Consider the following 16,258-nt stretch of genomic DNA (forward strand, 5'->3'; position numbering starts at 1 on the left):
AGTGCTCATGCACAGAAGTACGCTGAGTGCTCATAGGCCCCAGGGGGCCTTATAGGCCTTAGGACATTGTTATTGACCCTGAATGATCAAAGAGAGGATTATAGTTTCTAAAACTCTAGGGAACTTTGAGAGCTTTTAGGAATGCCTAGTTGGATTGTAAATTGGTACAACCACTTCGGAAAACAGTTTTAGCATGATTATGTGGTAAAGTTGAGATTGGTGAACCTTGTAGTCTGGCCATTTCACTCCTGAGTGTTTAACAGAAAACTTGAGCAGGATACCTCTACAACAGTTATTACAGCAGTATTGCTCTTAATACTTTCCCAACTAGAAATAACCCACAAGTCTAACAGAATGGATAAATAAGTCATGGTATTCACACAATGGAAAGCTGGATAGCAGTGAAAATGAACAGAAGAGAGCTACACACAACAATATGGATTAAACTTAGAAATATAAACAAGTGAAAGAAGCAAAGCATGGGAAAGCACCTACAGTTTGATTCTATTTGTACAAAGTCTAAAGCAGGCAACACTAAACTACATTATCAAATACTTTCAAAGGTAGTAATTATAAAGAAAAGTAAGTAAATGATTACCGTAAGTGTCAAGAATAGTAGTTATTTCTAGGGCAGTGCTTCTCAAATTTTAGTGAGCCTCAGAATCAACCTGGAAGGCTTATAAAATGAGATTCTGATTCAGTAGGTCTGGGCTGAGGCCTAAGGGTCAGCATTTTCACCAAGTTCCCAGGTGATGTCGATGCTGCTTCTTTGGAGACCACACATGGAGAACCGCTGCTTCAGGGGTAAAAAAAAAAAAACGGGGGGGGGGAGGTTATTGGGAAGAGCCACACAGAGGTTTTGTGGATTCTACTTCTTCACAACTACACGTTCTGTTGTATATTTTTGTTTTAGGCACTTTTCTCTATGTGTTGTCTGTATGCTCTGCCTGTAATTGACTTTTTTTTTTTAAGGGTATTTCTATAATTTAAGATTGTGGTTGGTGTTAGAGGAATGGTGAGATAATTAACTTTAGGGAATTCCTCATTGTCCTAAGGCTTTGGTGTGGCTGGTATGATATGTTAAAATGTATCTTGGCACATAACTTAGTTTTTTTATATTTGTTTTCTTAGGTACAAGACTGTCATGTTCTAAAATATACTCCAAAGGAAAACCATGATGGAAAAATGGCAGCCCTAACTGTAGGAGGAAAAACTGTGTCACGTTTCTATGTAAGGATGTATTTTCATTCTTTACAATAGTACATTTCATTAGCTTCAGATCTGAATTCTTTAAGTTTTAAGGCTATTCCATAGTCACAAACTTGTGTTTGTCCATGTGGTAAATTGTGGATTTGGGGTGGAGGTAGTTTGTTGAAGCCCTTGAGCCCAGGATTCTCTATTTTTCCAGTTCCTCTCTTTAGTAGTTGGAACAAGTAACTTTACCCTCCATGCTGAAGTATTTACCCATCTGTACAATGGGGATAAAAATACTACCTACCTAAGAGATTTGTTACCAAGATTAATGAGATTTTTCGTATGTGTCTTCTACAAAGACACGTGGAAGAGGGTATGTGTGCTTGGGAAGAGAGGTGTGGTGTAGGAGATCTTAGTGTGTGAGTGTGGGGGAAGGAAGTTAAGGTGCAAAGGTACACCTGTCTGGGTAGAGTGCTGAAGGGTTTAGACTTCATCCTGTAGACTCCCAAGCACTTTCTAAATTCTTTTAAAAAAAAAAATTTTTTTTTAATGTTTATTTTTGAGACAGAGCATGAGTGAGGGAGGGGCAGAGAGACAGGGAGACACAGAATCCAAAGCAGGCTCCAGGCTCTGAACTGTCACCACAGAGCCCCATGCGGGGCTCGAACTCGTCAACTGCGAGATCATGACCTGAGCCGAAGTTGGATGCTCAACCAACTGAGCCACCCAGGCACCCCAAGAGCTTTCTTAATTCTTTAACTGTGGCAGTAATGTGGTCAAGTCGTTATCCTGGTTAACTAGATAAGAAGAATCTGGATGCAAGGAGGACATTTAGGAAGTTGTTTTAAGCTCTGGGAAGAGTGGATAAAAGGCTTTGAGCCAAGGCAGTTGCATTGGGCTTGGAGGAGACAGGGATTTAAAGAAGACTGGGTGAGTATATGGTGAGGGGACGCAGGCAGAGAGTGGTTCCTAAGCGAGCAGCTGGTTCATTGCTAATGCTGTAACCTGAAATAGCAACAAGGAAAGAGGAAGTTTTGGAGGAAAGAAGTGTGTGCGGCGTTTATAGAAAATTCAGGTGGGGTTGTCCCGTAAATAGTGGGATATACTGATCAGTGAATTCAGTTATATGGTTAAAACCATATAGAATCATCAGAGTCCTATAGTTTGGTAGGACTAGAGTCCATTTAGGCCTGTCTCATAAGTGTTAGAGAAGTTAGTTACTTTTGCATATTATACTAGTATAGCCTATTTATATATATTTTTAGTTCTGCTAAAAATTCTGCTATTCACTCTTGACAATTTATTGGCTAATAATTTTAGGATTTAAAATAATTTCACAGTAATGAAAAGCACAGTGAGGTATTTATGGAAACTTTTTTTAGATGTCAGACTTTTTTCAAATGTTTGAATATTTTAAATGTATGTATGCTAGTCTTCATGTGAATAATTGTTTGATACATGTTTTCTCGTTGATTGTACTTCTGTGTTTTTGTTATGTCTAGCACCATCATCTTTATTTTCATTACCAATTTTGTAAATTCATGACTTTATTGCCTTGATACTTGTAAATCAAACATAAAATTGGGATAACCACTCTGCTCCAACAGATCTGTGAACATTACTTCCCAGAACTGTGAGCCAGTGGAAAAACAAGTGGATGTGGGGTCAGAAGAGCTGAGTTCTAATTCTCACTTCTACCATTAGCTCCTCCCTTCACTCTACTTTCTTGAACATCTGTTTTCTTATACATAAAAACAGGGAATTGGACTTGATGGCTGCTAATCCTCTTTTGGTTCTAAAAGTCTCACATTAACTCTCAAATATTTTAGTTCTCAAGGAAAAACAAAAGTTCCCCCCAAAAATGTATTTGGCAACTCATTTTATTCTATTTTACTTAATGAAGAAGGTGTCTTATAGATAAGATTTTATTAGCATAATACTAATAATTAAAATATTTCAGAAATGGTAGTACTACATTTTCATACTTGAGACTGTGGTCTACACATTTTAAGCTTTATTCTCTTTCGTGAGTATACCGCACAGCAAGGTGATTTGGATGCTCTATTGTGTTGTGGACGATTTCCACCCACTTACCTTGCACAGATTTTTTTATTTACTCTCTGGTATAGGAAGTGCTACAGAGACCTTTCATGCTCTTCAAGATATAAATTTTCTAGGTCCAGAGAACATGTATTAAATACTAAGAAAAATCTTTGTCTTTGACCTTTTTTTAGAGTGAGGTGTGAAAATGAAGTTTTAGAATTCTTTATAAGTAAAGAATTTTGGTTCAGAAAGGAAAAAGATTTTCAAACCTAAAAGTAAGCAGACTTCCTTTTGCGTATTGTATCCCTCAGAGAAACTGCAAGTACGTTGGTTATAGAAGGTTTTAAAAACAAATACACCGATGAATATAAAATCTCAACTAGTTAAGCATTCTAAAATGATTGAATCAGTTTTATTTATAATAGGGCTAGAACTGTTTTGGGTTGTTTTTTTGTTTTTTTGTTTTTTTTAACTCTGTAAAGACTTTTTTAGGCCTCCCAGAAATTAGACTGTTTTGCTTTTGCTGTTTTTGTAGTTTATTGTAAATAAAAACATAGTGTTTTTGAATAAGGAAGTTAAGTGGCCTTAAAAGTTGATCGAATCAATTCATCTTAGGAGCAGAGAAGCATTTTCATTGTGAGAGGGATAATTGCAAAGAACTTTGAAGAGGGAGACAAAAAATGCAGCTTCATAGATTGGATTATCCGAGTGTGACATTGCTGTCAGTCTTTTAAATTGCCTTTTGAAATCATTTATTTGGAAGTAAAAAAAAAAAAAAAAAAAAGCCTTGTGTTACACCACTGCTGCTTTCAGCTCAACTTGAGCATTTGGTGTTTTTCACAAACAATACCTAATTAGTTTTATGATATTTTGATTTTTATTATTTTTTTTTTAATTTTTTTTTTCAACGTTTATTTATTTTTGGGACAGAGAGAGACAGAGCATGAACGGGGGAGGGGCAGAGAGAGAGGGAGACACAGAATCGGAAACAGGCTCCAGGCTCTGAGCCATCAGCCCAGAGCCTGACGCGGGGCTCGAACTCACGGACCGTGAGATCGTGACCTGGCTGAAGTCGGACGCTTAACCGACTGCGCCACCCAGGCGCCCCAGAGCCACATTTTTAAATGAGAACTTATGTGTTTGCTTTTGTTGCGAATGAAGTGTGTATGGTTGATGAAAAGTAGGGGACTTGATAAGTGTGTTGTTGAATATGACTGTTGGATTTGAGCATGTGGGAGGTGAAGCTATAGAGAATGACTGGGATGAACTTATGTCATCATTCTTTTGGAGGAAAGGAGGAAAGGATAGCTTCTTGAGGGAACACTGAAGTACAGAACAATCTTTTGTAGGCATCCAAAGCAGGGCTTCTCAGCATCTGTTGCATGGTTCCACTAGAGGGCTCCAGGGTTTGTGGGCTGACCCAAAAATTAACATTCTATACTTATGGGCCAGTGCCACCCAATTTCATGTCTATCAAAGGCAACCGTCTCAGTGTTACAGGGTGGCCCTAACAGTCCACATTTTAAACTGAAATCAAGGAACTGCAGTTTGCTGCATATTCACATATTCTACAATTAAGTCTGGCTGTGCAGATACTCCATTGGATTGGGTGTGCAGTGATGCTTGATTATCCGTACATCATCAGCATCCTCTTGAGTTGGCTAGGGTTTTTCAGTTGCTGCTGTGCTTGCTTTTTTAATTACAAAATCACTCTTGGTTTGGTTTCATAATATAGTTTCCTGAAGATTTGCTCATCCTCAGAATAAGCTGTAATGTTTATTTTAGGCCTGCAGTTTTTTAAATAACTAGACTTGAAGATAGCATTGTAAACACAGTAATATTGTGTGCCAAGAACTGATGCAGCAGCAAGCGTGGAAAGGTGGGGTGACTTGGAGAGACAAACCAGGACTTCACGTCTAGACGGATGTCTGTCCTCCATCTCTTGTGTCTTCACCATTCATTTAGCTCACTTCTGCAGTGTCTGACTTGCCACTGTGCTTAGCTCTAAAGTTACAGATACAGGTAAATAAAACGGCTCACCACCCATGTGCTCCAGCAGACAGGCAAACATTCACTGGTAAATGTAAGGTAACATGAATAATAATTGAGATGTATGCAAGGTCTAGAGATAACAGACAAGGAAGTAGTCTGCTCTGGCAAGGCGGCCCAGGCAGGAATCTAGACAGGAAATATCACTGGAGCTGGGACTAGACATATACTTAACAGATTTTTTAACATGCTTTGGAGGTACAGAGGTGGAGAAGAATTACAGGCCAAGGGACTGGCGTAAGCAGACATAGGTAAGCATACATAGAGTACTATGGCTTGTTGGGCTGCAGGTGTTTCTTTTGTGATGAGAGAGGAAGTTGAAGGGGAGAGAGCATCAGGAAGATAGATACGCCTATGTTGGTTATAGTCGCATGAAAGAGGTACTCTTCACACCAGAAAATGTAAAGTGGTACAACTCTTTTGGTAAGTCTTCCAGCAATCTATATCGAGAGTCTTAAGAATTAAAAAAAAGACCCAGGACATCATTTTAAGGAAATGAGGTATCCATGAAATTTTCCATTCAAAGATATTTTTTATTCAAGGATATTTACAGTAGCAGAAAAAAGGGCAAGGGTAAAGGGAAAAACAGGCAGCAGGACCTACCAGGAGCTGGGGATGTAGCAGCAACTAAAGTTTCTGTTCTCAAAGCTTACATTTTGGTGGGCTTGGGGGTGAAACAGGGAGGCTGCAGCATAGAAGATAAACAATAAAAAATGGCTATAGAAGCGCTTCTAAGACTAATAAAGTAGGTTGAGAGGATTGCGAGTGACAGAAAGTGGTGCTATTTTAGACAGAATAATCAGGAAAGGTAAGTTAATATTTGGATAGAGGCCTGAATAAATTGAGGGAGCAAGGCCTGGAAAAAATCTGGCAGGAAAGCATTTCAGGCAGGGGGGACAGTATGTGCAAAGTACCTGAGGCCATTGTTTAATGTGTTCTTGGACTGGTTAGGAGGAATGCATTGTACCTGAAGCAGGGTGGCCAGGAGGAGAGTAGTAGATGAGGACAGAATGTACAGAACCTTGTAAACCGTGTTAAGGATTTAGGATTGATTCTGCATGAGATGGAAACCATTGTGGAGACATGAGTTAGCTTGAGTTTTAAAAGGGTCATGCCAGCCTGTGACTAGAGAACAGAGCGTGGAGCCAGGAGTGTGGAAGTTTGGAGACCGACTAGGAGGCTATGGAAATAATCCAGGAAAAAGATGGTGGATTGGGGTGCGGGTGAGGAGTAGTTGATGTGGGCTGTATTTTTTTCTCTTTTGTTTGAGAGAGAGCGTGAGCAGGGGAGGGGCAGAGGGAGAGAGAGAGAATCCCAAGCAGTCTCCACACTGTGACGGTGAGGACACTGTCATAGGGCTTAATCCCAGGACCTGTGAGATCATGACCTGAGCTGAAGTCAGGAGTCAGACCCTTAACCGACTCAGCCACCCAGGCACACGTGGACTGTATTTTTAGAGTCTACAGGAACTGCTGATCAGTGGGACGTGGGACATGAGAAAGAAAAGAGTCAAAGGTAATCACAAGATTTTGGGTCCAAACAACAGAAGTATGGAGTTGCCCTTTGTTGAGATTTGGAAGATCAGAGGAAAGCAGGCTTCTGGGGGGAAGCTGAGTTCAATTTTAGACATGTCAGATTTGAGTTGCTGTATGACATCGAAGTGAGATAGTGAGTTGGCATTTGGATGAATGAATTTGCAGTTCAGAATAGAATTTGCAATTGAAGTTAGAAATGTGGGGTTTTTAGTGTGTGAAAGAACAGAGAGTGACAGCCTCAAGGAGAAAGTGGTCACCTGTGCCAAGCATTGCTGATAGAGCCAATAAGATGAGTATTGACTGGTGTGTTTGACCACATGGAGATGGTTGGTGACCTTGACAAGCACTTTGCATTGAGTATCAGGGGCTGCAAGTATCTAATTAAAGTGGGTTTGAGAGAATGGGAAGATAGAACGTAGATTCAGCAAAAGTCTTTCAAGGAGATTGTAAGGGGGAATGGAAAGATTAGCTAAAGGAGGCTGTGTGGTCAAGAGAAAGTTTTGGGTTTTTTGTTTTTTGTGTTTTAAAGTTTTTTTTTTTTTTAATTAATTAATTTTGAGAGAGTACGCATGCACACACAAGGAGGGGCAGAGAGAGGGGGAGAGAGAGAATCCCAGGCAGGCTTCATGCTGTCAGCACAGCGCCTGACGTAGGGCTCGATCCCATGGACTGTGAGATCATGACCGGAGCCAAAATCAAGAGTCGGACGCTTAACCCACCGAGCCACCCAGGTGCCTTAGGATTAGGTTTCTTGATACTTACAGTCTCCAGTCAGAATTCACATATGATCACAACTCTTTCTTTTCCTACAGAAGAAAAGTCTTTCACCATTTAGTGTATATGAGCCCCACCATGCACATGGTGGATCCTTGGTGTAATGGATTATAGATCAAAATCCCACCTCCCCAAATAAGAGGAATGTGGTGCTCTTTGTTCATTAGGGGAACAGTGTGCTCTTAATGATTTGTTGATAACTTGGTTTAGATCTCTGTGTATTGAACTCCACCTTTAGTATTAATGAGTTACTTATGTGTACTGCTTTTCCTCTAGAAATCTCCATCTCTATTGGAATTTTACCAAGAACTTGGATTGCCGCCAAAACAGAAAGTTAAAATCTTTCGTGTAACAGATAATGCTGTGATTAAACCAGGTAATCTGAGGTTGGGGAGAGGAGGGAGGCAAAAATACCCAGATACGTGGTTTGTTTAATGTTAGCCCTTTCGGTAAAGTTGAATCCACAATACAAAGCCCCAAACATTTATTTTTAAATACAAAATGGCATCTAATTTAATCACTGGGGACAAACAAGCCATTTTCTTTTTTGACTAGAAAGAACTGTAGAGAACTCTTTGTTTTCCATTAAAGAGGGAGGAGCGCTTTTGTTTTTAACTTGTACAGAGAGTTTTACATTTGGAAGAGTCACTCCAAATAAATACACTAACTTTTATTTATTTTTATTTTTTATTTTTTTAAATACACAAACTTTTAAAATGTGAAGTTCACTCGGTGTAGGGTGGCATTTTAGTGAGGAACAGCTAGACCCCCGTTGAGATAGAAGAATTTGAGAAAATATGAAACAGTAGAGTGACTGACCATAGCACCTCGATCCTTACTTAAAAATTCCAAAGTATTTTACTTTACCAAATGTCAAAAAGTACAGTTTGGCAATGTGTTTATGTCGGTTTATGTAGTTAACAACATTTTGACATCTTTGAACTTCAGAAAAGCTCCCTCATGTCTTGAACTTGAATTCTAACAATTAGTCAGAGGGTGTCTTGAGATTTAATACTTTAATATCTGAACTGAATTTCATGAAGTAAAATACAATTTCAATACGCCTTACTAATTGGAATGACAGAGGATCAGCCTTGATATAAGCTAGAATTAAAAGTGTGTTTTGAAGTGCAAGTTCTATAAAGCTAAAGTGAATGGAATTAAGGGAACAAATGTAAAAATTAAGTCCATATTAACTTCTGTTGTAGCTCAAACCATTTAAAATTGTTTTTGTGGTGAAAAGTGGTCATGTATCAACAGTTCAAGTCATTCAACCTCCTAGAAATTTAGTCAGTTTTAATCTCTCCTATTTTTTCTTAGTTCAACGTTTTTCTCTGCCCATACAAATCTAGGTTACGTCCTTCATTAAAGGATACTACCCCTCTGAAATCCCATAGAATCTTACTCCCTGTTTTAAATGAGCCAAAAATAGCATTCAATTATATTCCCTATTACATTGATTATGGCTTTTTTTTGTTTTGTTTTTAAGAAAAATGTCTCTTATTTGATGATGTTAACGTTGATTCTTCACCTATATAATAAATTCTTGAGGTCAGGAACCATGTCTTATACTTCTGTATTTCTAACTGTACATATGGTAAATGTGCAGTATTTGCAGATTGTCAAATTAAATAGTTCTCATAGTGTTAACTTTAAATTGATGCAAACAAAATGTTGTGAAGGACTTTCACTTACAAAATTCCTTTAAGTAACACATTTTTCTGGTGTATTTTAAGTAAGACTCCATTTACATACAACCAGATTTGGAAATGTTAGTATATAAAACTAGGGGTATCAATAATAGCAATTTTTCAGTATTCTAAATGATCCAGGCATGCTAGAATAACTATATTTTATTGATACAGTGACCATTCTACCAAAAATAGATATGTATGGGCTATATATGGATATCACACATCCAGTGTACAATGGAGCTGGGTTCAAACACTTAAGTTCCTACTTTCGGATAACTTATCTCAAATCTCTAAAAAAAGATTTGATCCAGCCAGAACATTTTTTTGAGTCATTCTTTTATTTTTATTTTCGTTATATGAAATAGGAAAAATATCTTAAGTCAGTATATTGTTATTTACCAAAGCAACAAAAAATCATCAAACCCATGTATTTACCAGCAAGAACACAGTGTCTGTCATGTGAATTACCCATTTCAACCAGTACCACGTTGGCCTCTGTGAAGGCACAAGCCCATCCGCCAGCCGTGATCTGTTGGCCCGATATCCTGGGACACATTGTTCTTCAGCCCATGGACAGTCAATTAAAACATGTTTGATGAACAATTTTAATTATTGATGTTTCTAATAATTATAATTGCAGAAGAGAATCTCCTACTTTTTTGGAAACCTGATAGGCTTTCTAGATGTAGTTTATGTTCAGTGACGTTGTTCTGGGCCGACATTTCATATATTGTTTGTTTTCTTTTCATAAAGGCACTCCTCTTTATGCTGCTCACTTTCGCCCTGGACAGTATGTGGATGTCACAGCCAAAACGTAGGTCTGCTTAACAGGTTCTTTTCCTTTTGTTCTTCTCCTATTAAAAAATAACAGAGCAAGTGAAAGTATAGTCTTTCAAGTCAATGAGTAAAGATTAAGTAACCATTATTCTCATTCGTAATTCTATAATGTTACTGATTGTACTGGATTTTAAATTGCACTGAATTAGTTGTATGTGAAGAGTTCACATCAACTTACAGGTTTTAAACTGAGACACATGCTTCTGGAAATGAGACTGAAAGAAAGGTCACATTACTCAGGTTCTTTGTGGGTTGGGCCCGCTTCTATTTTTAAGACCAAAGGCTACCTGCTGTTTGATGGTGAAATATAAATGAACAGTGCTATGCAGTTCTTTTGAGATTGTGTCATCTAGTAATTGGTGGTTCTTTCCAACTCTAGGAGATGGTTACATTAGAAACATTACAAACATTTTATATGGTTTGTGATGGTTGTTTTGCTTAAGGTTCCCCTAGGGTAACTATAAAACATTTTGTTAACTGTGTTAAAATAAAAGCCTATCAAAAGCTGGAAGAAGTAGTATTACACCTTAGACCTCTAGCAGTATGGGGTTATCTCTCAGTGCTGGACAAGTGAGACTTCTTCCATAAAAACAGAATATTTTTTTATCCTTAAACAAGGGTTTAATTTGGCAGAAATCAACACTTATTTGTCACACTAACAGAAAAATGCTGACTTTGAGTCATTTTCAGACTGGGCAATGGTATTTCTGGTACTTTAGTTTTTTCATATCTTACTGTCAGATGACTTAAGATAAGTTCGGTACTGGCAGGATGATCTCCAGGAAACATTTAGCTCTTAGAGAAGCAGCAGTTCAAAATTTGGTTAAGGTTACTTCACTATGGAATGAAGTAACTGATCCCCCGTCTATGTTTGTGTAGAAATTGTTCAGTATATGTTAGTAGAATCCACCTGACCTAGGCTAAACTAAACTCCAGATATCAGCTCTTGGCTCTTCTTGTTTCTTGTTCTGTCACCACAGATGATAATTTTACTTCTTTTGTGTGCCTTTTTTGTCATTTGAAAAATGGGTCTGGGAACCGTTTGAAAATTAACGGTGGTCCACAGGTGCCCTGGAACAGTCTGACAATCACAGTGACTGAGCCAAAGAGCTTTTAAGCAAGGAAACCAGATGAGTGCCAGCATCAGTTTCCTTAATGCAGTCAGATGCACTTTATTTCCACTCAGGTAAGAGCCATAGCAAACAGCTCTTACCTTTGATTAGCTATTTAGAAATGGAGTCCGGATAGATGGACAATACAGTGGGTCCTCTTTTTAGAGAGATTATGGACTTCTCCCCCTTTTTTTCCTGCATCCTGATTGTTGCAGACTCATTCCTACTTACTGAGGCCTCTAAAATTACTTGGTAACTTTCTTTGTTCTGTCTTTCCTTGTCAAGAACTCAGAATATTGGAGCTGTAAAACTTCCGTTACCTAGGGAGATGTGTGTGTCGTGAATCAGATGATTTTCCTTTTTAATTTCTGAGTTGATTATTACATATAATAAAGTACCTCAGTAATTTTGTTAATATACACACAGCTGATAGTGCATAAATTCTGTTACCTAGTTTACCGAATATATGAGCTATTCTGAGAAGTCCTACAAAGTCAGAGGCCTTTGTTAGCAGGTGCCTTGTGCTGGGATTTGTGACTAGATTGGACTAAAGCCAGCTTTTCAGATGGCTGTGTTCAGCAAATGCTTTCATTTCATATGCTGCTGTCAGGTTTCATTGACTTCTTAAAAGTTAGTTTTAAAACTTCATCCTTTTTATTACGAGTATAAAATGAAAAGGAAGCTGTTTTAATATCATGTACCTAGAAAACTGTAAATCCTTGTGCCAGTCTCAAGACTAGATGGCTGATAAGAGCTGGGGGAATAACTAGCCCTGGGATTTAAAGTAGTTGCTGTTCAACTCTGGAGAAGGGAGGACCTTCATTTGAGAAGATCTCACTGTTGTGTGTGCTGCAGTCCAGGATTCTGTTTGACTTTTCACCAGGTAACTGGCAAGAGTTACCCCACACAAGTGTGCACTTTAGTCTCGTGGGCGTGTCTTTACGTCGTATTACTTGAGATGTGATGAAATAAGACTTTCGCTTTTTGCTGAATATTTCCAGTGACTCTTGTAGCTAGCATGTTATTATGGCCTCAAGATGCTTCTAAGTGTTTCTAAATTAGTGGGACTCTGTCCTTCTCACGAGGAGCCGTTTTGAATTCCTTCCAGGGGCAGCATTGGATCCTCAGCTGCATGCAGTCCTGGTGGCTGCTGCCTCTCCCTTTTGCCCTTGAAAGATAATGGAGGACACACACACGCATCTGCTCGCTTTTCTTTTTCCTTTTTAAATCCCGGTCTCCTTTTCCTGATGCTTCTCAGTTTACGGAGTTGAAGTTCTTTACGGCCAATGAGAATGTTCTTCTCCTTGTTGACTATAAATGGAACCATCATCTTTTGGGAATAGATTACAAGTACTCTCGGTCCCTTACTATGTCTTGCTTACGGCCAGAGATTTGCTTCTTTGTCCTCCATTTCCAGCCCCTGTTTTAAATGTTTTGATATGTCTGGACCCCCTTTTCTTGATTATTAATCCTGTTAGAAAAAATCATACAGTGACACAGGTCACACGATGAAGGATATGGATTTACAGGCAGGGGCAGTGGTTGTCACACTTGAGTAGGTTTCAGAATCTGCAGGAGGGCTTGTTAAACACAGATTGCAGGACACCCCACCCTCCAGGCCACCCCCCCCCCACACACAGTTCTTTTTTGGTAGGTCTGGGGTAGTACCTGAGAATTTGCATTTCTAACAAGCGCCTACTGAAGTAGATGCTACTAGTCCAGGGACCACACTTTAAGAAACACTGGACTAGAGAACAGTCAAGGGCTCACCAGTGGAACCACATTCCCTTCCTACTCCTTCACCCAGCTTGGAATCCTAATCCTTTCCTTTTCCTAAGTCTGTATTCAAATTATAACACATAAACATCTGTTTTACAGCAAGCAAATTTAATCGATCCAGTTTTGAGTAACAGGGTCAATAAAAGTAGGCCTATTTATAACTCACATGTTAGTTAACATAGAACTGAAAATTGGTCTCTTTAGTAATTAATGGTCTTCATCATCTTCTTTCCATTAGAAAAGAAAAATCTGAAATTAATCTCATTGAAAATCTTCATTTTTCTCACATTGTAATATTTATATTTAAGTGTTAAATCTGTACTTACATTTTGAGTATTTCAATTTTTTTTACTTTATACCTTCAATTTTAATTGCTTGACTAAACATAGTTTAGGAAAAACTAAGAAAATTTGGGGTGCCTAGGTGGCTTGGGCATCCAATTCTTGATATCAGCTCAGGCATTTATCTCAGGGTTGTGAGTTCAGGCCCCTCATTGGGCTCCCTGTGGCGCATGAAGCCTACTTTACAAAAAAATTAAAATTAAATTAAATTTGAAAAGAGGGCTCAGTTGGTTGAGCACCTAATTTATGCTCAGGTCATGATCCCAGGGTAATGGGATTGAGCCCCACATTGGGCTCTCTGCTGAGCATGGAGTCTGCTTTAAGATTCTCTCTCTCTCTCTTTTCTCTCCCTTTCTCTCTCTCTCTCTCTCTCTCTCTCTCTCTCTCTCTCTCTCTCTCCCCTCCCTCCCTCTCTCCCTCCCTCTCCCTCCACCCCCTGCTCCCTCCCACCCCTCTACCTGCTCACACTGTTGATTGATAGATAGATAGATAGATAGATAGATAGATAAGAAAATTTAAAACAATATACTACCTAAAATAAGAGAATACAATGTTAATGGAAACTACTTCAAGGATGAAATCGTCTGCATTTTTTTTAAGTGACCAGTGACCAACAGTAGTAACTTCTTCTTGAAGACTTTCTTAAATTTTTAAATGTTTCTCAGTTAATAATTGCATTGGAAAATCTGCTTGCATTGAAAGATACATTGTATTTAACTGTGCCAAATTTGGGTATGATTCTATGTATAAATAAGTATTTACTAGTGTCACTTTGGAATATGAGGTAAATACATACTTTCCAGAGTTCATTTTAATTTTTACTTTTATACCAGAAATCATTTTTCATCCAGAAGGCTTGAGAATCTAAATTTAATTTAAATTAATAGGAAAGGTTTTTACATCTAATATATAAAACCATTCTAGCAGGGGCGCCTGGGTGGCTCAGTCAGTTAAGTGTGTGACTTTGGCTCAGATCATGATTTCACAGTTCGTGAGTTCAAGCCCAGCGTCGGGCTCTGTGCTGACAGCTCAGAGCCTGGAGCCTGCTTCAGATTCTGTGTCTCCCTCTCTCTCTGCTCCTCCCCCGCTCACACTCTGCCTGTCTGGCTCTCTCTCTCTCACAAATAAATAAACATTAAAAAATTTTTTTTAAAACCATTCTAGCAGAATAATTTTTCAGTTTCATTATCCTGTTTACAGCTATGCTGTTAAAAGCCCTGTCTTTGAAATATGACAGTTTTATGTAATTCGTTCTAAATAAAAATTTAAGACTAGCATGTACAGTGATGTGTTCCTCACGCCCTGCCCTAGCATCTTTTAAAGTTTATATCCCTGTTCTATAATGGCGATTACATTCCAGTGTAACTTCTAATAGATGTTCTCCCTTTCTTTCACTCTCAGCTTTGAGAAGGAAATGGCTATGAATAAACAGTAGGTGAGATGAGAGGGACTGTTGATTCTGTCCTCAACATAGGATGCTTAGCCCATTGTTTTCTGGTGAATCCTAATGGTGCTTGTCATATTTTATAGGGTTTTTTTTTAAAGGAAAGAAATTAGACAAGAATGAAAGAATAAACAAAAATAAAACTAAAAATGCACTCTACATTGTAGGGAAAGGCGGTTAGGTCTTGTCTGAAAGGACTGGAAGGACACCGACGGTGCTGATACCTCTATGACGTGGGCGTGGTGCCCTTTCCTGCCAAGTGTTTTATTAAGCTTTATTATTAATTTTAATGTTTATTTTTGAGTGAGAGAGAGTCAGACCGTGAGCAGGGGAGGGGCAGAGAGAGGGGAGACACAGAATCCAAAGCAGGCTCCAGGCTCCGAGCTCTCAGCACAGAGCCCGACACGGGGCTTGAACCCACAAACCGTGAGATCATGACCTGAGCCGAAGTTGGACGCTTAACCGACTGAGCCACCCAGGCGCACCTTATTAAGCTTTAAATCGTGACAGTGACAAACCTGCAGTAAGTTTTTTTCTGCTTGTCTGGAACTTATTTGTTCACTTATTTATTTAAATTCTGAAACCCAGAATGAAGTTAGAAAACAGTTCATTCAGCTATTTAAAAGATTTTTTTCTTTCTGTACAAAGGATAATCTAGCAATCCTGTTTACAAGTCTGGGCCAATTACAATAACCCGTATATTTTCGGGCATAATCTTAATCCCTTAAACTCATCAGTGCTCTTTCAATTCTTACTGCCCTTTGGCCTTGAAATAGAAAAATAGGCATTTACCTTGATAATGTTATCCTTGGTATTAGAAATGAAAGGAGTGGGGGAGATTAGGTGACTGGTCCAGCACCTTTGCACATTACTGAGATTTGGTTAATTTGGGTTCTTTCATTAAAATACCACCTTATATACAGAAATATGGTTGCCCTTCAAAGTCCTAAGGTGATTAAAATGCCAGGTGGATTCTTAAAAGAGCAAAGACTCTTTGGGCTCTATGCCCAGTCCTGCATACTGTCAGAAGGGTGCCTGTATCCTGGCAGAAACCTTCCCCACTAGCCCGTTATTCTTCTTTCTAGCGGATGCTTGCTCTGAACTCTAGGAGGAGAAAACAAGGCATGTGCTGCCTTCAGGATACAATTGCTGTTTAGCCCTGTACATTTTCAATTTTAATTCATTTTTAGTAAGTTACTTTACTATTATTCAAAGCAGTACATTTTTAAGCATAGTAATGAAACAGTTTCAAAATGAGTGATTAAACTATAGAAGAAAATAACCTCTATAAAAACTAATCCCTCTTAAATCAGAGTGAATGTGTGTTTCAAGATAAAGGAGAGTTTGGTGGGTAGTGTTTTGGGGTTATATTTTGTTGTTTTGTTGCTTTAAAAATTTGTGTAGTAGTCATCTATTATCGCCTCACTTTTAACTATACGAAATAGCATTTTTTACT

The 16,258-nt window shown here is 38.5% G+C and overlaps 1 protein-coding gene across 2 annotated transcripts in view; it reads left to right on the forward strand.

The window, feature by feature from the left end:
* MRPL3 (mitochondrial ribosomal protein L3) overlaps positions 1-16,258 on the forward strand; it is a 51,213-nt gene that overhangs the window by 9,921 nt on the left and 25,034 nt on the right. For both annotated transcript variants that reach the window (XM_027061848.2, XM_015068453.3), the window contains exons 4-6: positions 1,132-1,230; positions 7,872-7,971; positions 10,043-10,103. In XM_027061848.2, the coding sequence (XP_026917649.1) occupies positions 1,132-1,230; positions 7,872-7,971; positions 10,043-10,103 (260 nt within the window). The remainder of the gene's footprint in view (positions 1-1,131; positions 1,231-7,871; positions 7,972-10,042; positions 10,104-16,258) is intronic.

Source organism: Acinonyx jubatus, chromosome C2, assembly GCF_027475565.1.
Source record: "Acinonyx jubatus isolate Ajub_Pintada_27869175 chromosome C2, VMU_Ajub_asm_v1.0, whole genome shotgun sequence".
Classification (NCBI taxonomy): Eukaryota; Metazoa; Chordata; class Mammalia; order Carnivora; family Felidae; genus Acinonyx; species Acinonyx jubatus.